The sequence below is a fragment of the Eriocheir sinensis genome, chromosome 29 (genome assembly GCF_024679095.1).
Source record: "Eriocheir sinensis breed Jianghai 21 chromosome 29, ASM2467909v1, whole genome shotgun sequence".
Lineage (NCBI taxonomy): Eukaryota > Metazoa > Arthropoda > Malacostraca > Decapoda > Varunidae > Eriocheir > Eriocheir sinensis.
In genome coordinates, this window is record NC_066537.1 from 15063793 (window position 1) to 15070762 (window position 6970).

Consider the following 6970-nt stretch of genomic DNA (forward strand, 5'->3'; position numbering starts at 1 on the left):
CACATGTGCTGCGTCACTGCTCCAGTGAGGTGGCAGGACCCCTCTCGGAGGTGTTCGGGGCCTGTGTCCGGGAGAACACCTGGCCCTCTACATGGAAGGAGGCTCGCGTGGTGCCGGTCCACAAAAAGCGGTCCATATCTGACCCTGCCAACTACAGGCCCATCTCCCTCCTGTCTGTAGTTGGAAAAATCTTCGAAATAATAGTGGTAAAGGCCATCACCCGCCACCTCGAGAACAACGCCCTCATCATTGACCAGCAGTTTGGGTTCAGATCTGGCCGATGCACTTCAGACCTCCTGCTGCTCCTCTCCAGGAATTGGCAGAACTCCCTAGACACCGGCCTGGATACCCTTGTCGTCGCTCTCGACATCGCGGGTGCTTTTGACCGGGTGTGGCACGCGGGCTTGCAGAAGAGGCTTCGTGCCAAAGGCATCCAGGGACAACTGCTGATGTTGATGAGCGATTACCTTCAAGGAAGAAGCGTCGTCGTCGGCGGGCAGCAATTCAGGGACCTCCCAGTGGGTGCCTCAGTCCCTCAGGGATCTGTGTTGGGCCCTGTCCTCTGGACTCTGTACATCGACGACCTTCTCAGGAGTCTGCCAGCAGTCCCTGCATACGCCGACGACTGCACGCTCTCCCTCTTCTACCCTCGCCAAGAAAGCCAGCAAGCGGTTGTTGATGTCAACCAGCAACTACGGTTGAAACGGGAGTGGGGAGAGCGCTGGCAAGTGAACTTTGCTCCTGAGAAGATGTCAAGGCAACCACTTTTCCACGCCTCCTAAAAGAGTAGAGTGCTTGTTTCATCGGCCTCCGCGCAAGTAAGGGAGTGTCGGCTAGTTAGATTGCCCTCGGCCGACCGGGGGTGCTTCAGAGCTTCAGCCGGTTGCTTCATTGAAGCCGATGAAAAGTTGCCTCTTCCCCAGCCAGCGCGTTTACTGGGAGAACACAGCCAGACTCCACACCGGTACCATCGCTCTTCTGTCTGCTGCTCGTTCCCTGGGAAGTCGAACGGCCTGGGCTACCCTTCGACTCTCTCCAGTCTTCTCCTGTTTCCATCTTTTGGGAGCACAAACCCGAGTCCCCGGGTACGTCTTAGCAAGGCTAGTGCTTCCCTCAAATATCCAAGTTAATCAACAGGGTTGCTGCCAGTGAGTCCACGTATTAGCTTGTGGGAGAAGTTCAAGCTAGCTAAGCGACCGTACGGGCCGCCGGGGGAGTTATATGTACAGTTGTCTGTCGTGTGTGTTTGTGGTTAAATACACTTGTTTTCCAGCAAATGTTTGTTGTTTGCATTCCACTCCTTGGGGGACTAGATACCTTATTCCGGGACTAACAAGGGCAGCGGAGGTGAGAACTTGGCTCTCTCGCCCTATCTGCCGCCCTTACATAAGACCCAGGCGATGGTGATCTCTCGGTCCCCGGCAGCCACACAAGCTGTCTAAGGGTGATGTTTGGCTCCATCACCCTCCCGCTCCAGGATTACGTCAGAATCCTCGGAGTGGACTTGTACCAAGCTGCGCTTCGACCGCTACCTGAAACACATCGCCCACCAAGCCTCCCTCCGAGTCTCTGCCTTACGTAGAGTGGTGAATTTCCTGGACAAGCAAGGAATTATGCTTCTCTACAAGGCCCAGGTAAGACCCAACCTAGAATACGGGGCTCTGACCTGTATGTCTAGCGCGGCCTCACACCTGCAGATGGAACGACGTGTACAGCGGCTGTTAGAGGAGAACTACCTCCAGCTGCACGCACAGGGTATGACACCGCTGGACACTCTGGAACACCACCAGAGCGTCGCTGCGCTAGTGGTGTTCGACAAGGCCCAGGTACAAGGACTACCACACCTGGCGAGGCTGAGGCTCCCCCACGAAAGGCTGTGAGAGATACGAGAACGGTACTCTCCAGCCACGAGCAGGTCGGGGTGACGAGGACGAGACGACCTCCACCTCCAGAGTGTCCCGCCTGTGGAACACGTTCACTGCAGCAGTGCCAACAGTGAGGAAATGTCCACCCAGCAACTGAAAGTGGCGGCTCAGGTGGCAAGAACATGCCCCACACCACTAATGATGATAAATATATAGTGAACGTGTGTAATAGGCTTTTGAAATAATGCACGAAAAGTGTCATTTAAGCCTTAAAAGTGCACAATCAGACATATGTTTCTTGTTCACGTTCGATCGCCCGACTGTCTGATAAAACACAAACTTGATGTGTACAAATGTAAGTTTGAGAGAGAGAGAGAGAGAGAGAGAGAGAGAGAGAGAGAGAGTGGTTGGAGTCCAGGGACGAGGAGGGTCAGGGAAGGGAGGTAGGGAGGAGTGAGGGGGCTGTGAACGATGATTTGGTAATATTATGAAAAGATCAGAAAACATCGAGCCCAGCTCCACGTGCACGAGTGACACTGGCTGTGATCGAGTAAAGAAAAGCAACTCGTACTGGGACTCGAGTTTCGCTATAAAACTGAGAGCTTGTACTTGTGTTAGTGATATCGCAGTGTAATCGTACTTGACCTCGATTACGAAAAAATGTACTTGAACCCAAGCCTGGCATCAACACGTTACCACAAGCTCGTAATTTTGGAGCTATTAGGTAACAGCTGAGTGGCAACGACGGCAGGGGCTGAGGAGGGACAGGCTTAGCGGGCGGGGCAGCATATAAACCCTGGAGGAGCAGGCAGGCAGCACACATCTCATAGTGTGCGAGCACGCTCACCAGGACACCCCAGCGGAGCCATGATGTTCTCTCTCCTGCTGGTGGCTGGTCTGGTGGCCACGTCCCTCTCCGCCACATTCCCTGCCGTCCGTGAATACCCTCGCCTCGAGTGTCCCGAGGGATGGGCGCTCATAGACCGGACTTGCTTCCTGTTGGCTGATGAAGCTGGGACTTGGGATGAGGGGCATCCCTTCTGCAAGCAACGGGGCGCCACCCTGGCCACCATCTCGAGCCAAACACAGCAGGACGCCGTAACTGGTGAGTGGGGAAGAAGCAGGTCCATAACGCAATAGAAGCCATTTCTCCACCTCCTCTGACTAATGTAACTTCAAATGTGCTCCTCGCCTCCAGCCATGCTGAGCCAGAGTGTGTGGATCGGCCTCAGTGACCTGAAGGAGGAACATAGCTACGTCTGGGCTGACGGCTCGGATTACAACTACACCAGGTGACAACGATCACACGGCCACACCAACTTCCCTGTCTCCTTCCCAGTCATTCTCTCAACTTTGAAATTTCTTTTTTTTATATTTCAGCCCAGTGGTTTATTCTGAAGATCAATAGATATGGGATTCAAGTCGTTAAATAGTTCATATCCTTCTCTTCCCTAGCTGGTTTAACAGTGAACCCAACAATTATGAGGGCCAGAATGAGCGCTGCGTGGAGATGCGCCATCTGTTTGGCTACATGTGGAACGACTGCAGCTGTCATGTTACCTTGCAGTGAGTATTAAGGTGCTATCACACGGGCAAATTTACTGGCATCTTACCGCCAATACAGGCATCTTGGCGCCAGTACTGGTGGCTAGACGCCGCCAATCACGAGACGCCAATGATCGTCATCTTGAAGCCAGTACGGGCGTCTTTCTTTACATTCTCTCAGCTGTTGTGTGGGCAGTGTCTAGCCATGGAGCAAATTATTTGGTCCAAGGATGATCTTGCCACCCTCTGTGAGATCTATCGGGAAAACAAGTGTCTGTGGGACACCAGGGATGAAAACTATTCGAAGAGAAATATGAAGAGAGAAGTTTTCAAGAAATTAGCTGAAGCTCTGAGGGAGTATCCCCACAATATGAGCCACGATGCACAAATTAAGTCCAATTCGGGCAAGGCGTCTCCTGCGCTCACGATCCATCCTGCTTGTTTTGATCTGTGCTGAGGCCGAAAACATCTGTTGCGCGTGTGCTAGGAAAAGCACTCCTTGCCACCGGTACCGGCGGCTAGATGCCAATAAAAGACACCAGAAAATGCCAGCGTGATAGCAGCTTTAGATGACATGATATTGTGCGATTTGGAACCTGAGCCATGTACGTAAGCAGACCCCTTCTAAGCAGCAGAACAATGGGTTTCTTTATTATATCAGGTATCACTTGTGGTACAGGTGGTTGTTATTATTATTTTTCATTATTATTTTCTTAGTCATTTCTTAACCCAATCCCTTCACAAGATTCCTGTGCAGCAAGCCACCTGAGTTGATCATCACAGCACCCACCACGGCTACCACCACCAACACCACCACCACACCCGCCCCCGTGTGTGAGGAAGGCTGGGAGATGTTTGAGGACACTATGTGCTACAAGGTGAGCGACGGACTGGCTTCGTGGCCAAGAGCCCGCGAAGCCTGTCTTGCCCAGTACGCCCAGCTGGCCGCCGTCACCTCTAAGGGACAACAGAACTTCCTGGCTGGTGAGTCAGTGTAATTTTGTTCCAAATCTTTACTTCGTGACTCACACAAACGTTAATCTATGAACGTATGATTACATTTCCACTCTTTCATCTGGTACTCAAAACACAGTCTTAATCTCAATTTCTTCAGCAAATTCCTGACTATTCAATCAGTGTTGCATTTTCCACCTTCAGCCTCCCTCACTCACACAAAGGTATATATTTCATCGCATGGCTGCATTTCCCATGGCTAGTAGTGACCCGGATGTTGCGCTTGTCCAGGGGTAAGACGCTGTCACCCACCAAAGGCTCCAGGGCCAATGTGACGGAGATGAGCACCATGGCCACGCGCAGCTATAGCGTATGCTCCCAACTCTGTCTTGGCGTCAAGATACAGACAGAATTTTGATCGTAATTTATATCAACAATATCCTGGCTCAGAAGCAGCTGCATTACTTTCACCTCTTCGCCTCCCTAACACACAAACGTAACTATTTCATCATACTTATTGTAAAACAGCGAGTCCTTCACCCAGTGAGATTTTAGGGAAAGGGAGAATGATGAGATTCCAGAAGCTGTAGAGAATTCAATAATTTCACATAGCCTATGGTAAACACTTAAAATATATATCCTAATAATACATTGCTTAAAAAACACAAGTTAAAGTATACGTTTTATATATCGTATGTTTTTTTTAAATGCTTTCTTTAGTCAGTCAGCTGTAAGCTAAGAGGTTTAACAGAGATTATGATAATGAGCCTAGCAGCCCTAAAGGGATTAAAACCATTGCACCTAACTCGGTCTCCTCTCTGTCGCCTCTCCTAGCACGCCTCACCGGCAACACCTGGATCGGCCTGAATGACGAGGTGAAGGAGGGAACCTTCACCTGGCAGGACGGCACGGAGCCCGGATACACCAAGTGAGTAAGAGATCATCATCATCATCATCAACATCTTTAGCCATTACTAATTCACTGCAGTCCCAACGTCCTCCACCTCTTTGTCTCTCATCCCAACCTGATTCTCTGGCTGCCCTCACTTGCCATTACGATGTAAATAGTCTGGTGCATTCTGAGGAGCAGGACACCACTTTAAACTGCCTTTGAGTTTGCAGGGTATACGAAAGTGGGGGATGCCTCACTGCCCCTACACTGACGCTACTGAGAGTTAGTAATGTCCTTAAGACCTTACGAAGCCACCCCTGCAGCTATGTAATCAAACTTTCCTGCACACATCGGCGTAACCCCCCGCCAAATGTTCAAACCCTTGCGCTTCAGTCCAGAAACCTTCAAAGCCCTGCCCGCTAAGATTTCACTGTTAATCGCGCTTGTTGTCCCTTCACTTCCCTGCAGCTGGATTGAAGATGAGCCCAACAACAGTTTCATCTGCACGAATCATGGAGTGGGCGAGGACTGCGTCGAGATGAGGCATCAGTTTGGCTACAGGTGGAATGACCACCTGTGTCATATTCAGAAACAGTAAGCCCTTAGAGTTGTTTGTTTGGGCAGTCTTTTCCTTTACACTTCAAGTTTCTCACGTGCGTTACGATTTTATCCGCCTTGTGAGCTTACATTTAATTGTCGTGTCTTTTCAGTGCGTACGTTATCCTTAGTAATCTTCATAATATAAGTCTGGCTAATTTGCAAACTCTTTTAACTTCAGAATCTGGCTTTCGTTTTATTAATAGGTCAAACAAATTTGAGTGTTTCATCTCCTAATTTCTTGTCTTGCCCATTTATCTACTTTATTTCAATGTTTGTTTGTTTGTTTTTTTGTAAATCTTCCATACATACAAGGTATAGAGACTACTAAATTTATCAGCCTGCTATAGACTGCATCGGCACATGCCATTGGTTTGCTTCAAGTTCTTCACACGCCTTCGATCAACAGGTTCGTGTGCCAGAAGCCTCCTAGTAAGACCTGAGTCCTTCCCACGAGCCTGTCAGCCTGTCAGAAACACAGGAGCCACACCATCGGCCGCGTCTAATACAGCAATGATAGAACAAGAACTGTAACGGGGCTATTCACCGACAGCCTTTATTTGATTATTTTTCAGTATCTTTAAGCAGTAACACACCTGGATTCCTCGGGATTTCATTGATACTGTAACAACACTTGGTGTCATACATTACAGCAGGTGTCTTAACTGTGCCTAGTTTCACTGATACTAACTAGCGTCATCAATGTTGATTATTTTTTCCGTTGTTGATTGGCTGGTGGAAAAGATTTCCCTTGACAACACTTGCTGTAACTGACACAATTTGTAACTACTTTATCCTTTTGTACGTGTTACCAAAGCATGCATAACATTATTTTTTCCGTTGTTGATTGGCTGGTGGAAAAGATTTTCCTCGACAACACTTGCTGTAACTGACACAATTTGTAACTACTTTATCCTTTTGTACGTGTTACCAAAGCACACATAACATCACTGTGTTCCTTGACAGTTGTTGCCGGTGTTGAAGTGGATCACACGAATATAATACATTTCAACGCGTTGGTTGTCAACACTTCTTCCTGACTGGGTACGAAGCAATGTGTGGGTGTACAGAAAAATATTAGTCACAACTCTGCAATTACAGACTTCGATAAAGTGGT

General features: G+C 49.1%; 1 protein-coding gene across 2 annotated transcripts; it reads left to right on the forward strand.

Annotated features, from left to right (window-relative positions):
• Positions 1-2385: 2385 nt before the first annotated feature.
• LOC127005113 (C-type mannose receptor 2-like) lies at positions 2386-6970 on the forward strand. 2 transcript variants are annotated; one of them, XM_050873684.1, is made up of 7 exons: positions 2386-2970; positions 3064-3157; positions 3321-3431; positions 4168-4394; positions 5199-5292; positions 5725-5850; positions 6263-6970. In XM_050873684.1, exons 1-7 carry the CDS (start codon positions 2733-2735, stop codon positions 6294-6296), a joined length of 924 nt encoding a protein of 307 aa, XP_050729641.1. In that variant the 5' UTR covers positions 2386-2732; the 3' UTR covers positions 6297-6970. The 2 variants fall into 2 exon arrangements, with proteins under 2 accessions (XP_050729641.1, XP_050729640.1); XM_050873683.1 differs by having other exon boundaries at positions 2396-2970; positions 4156-4394.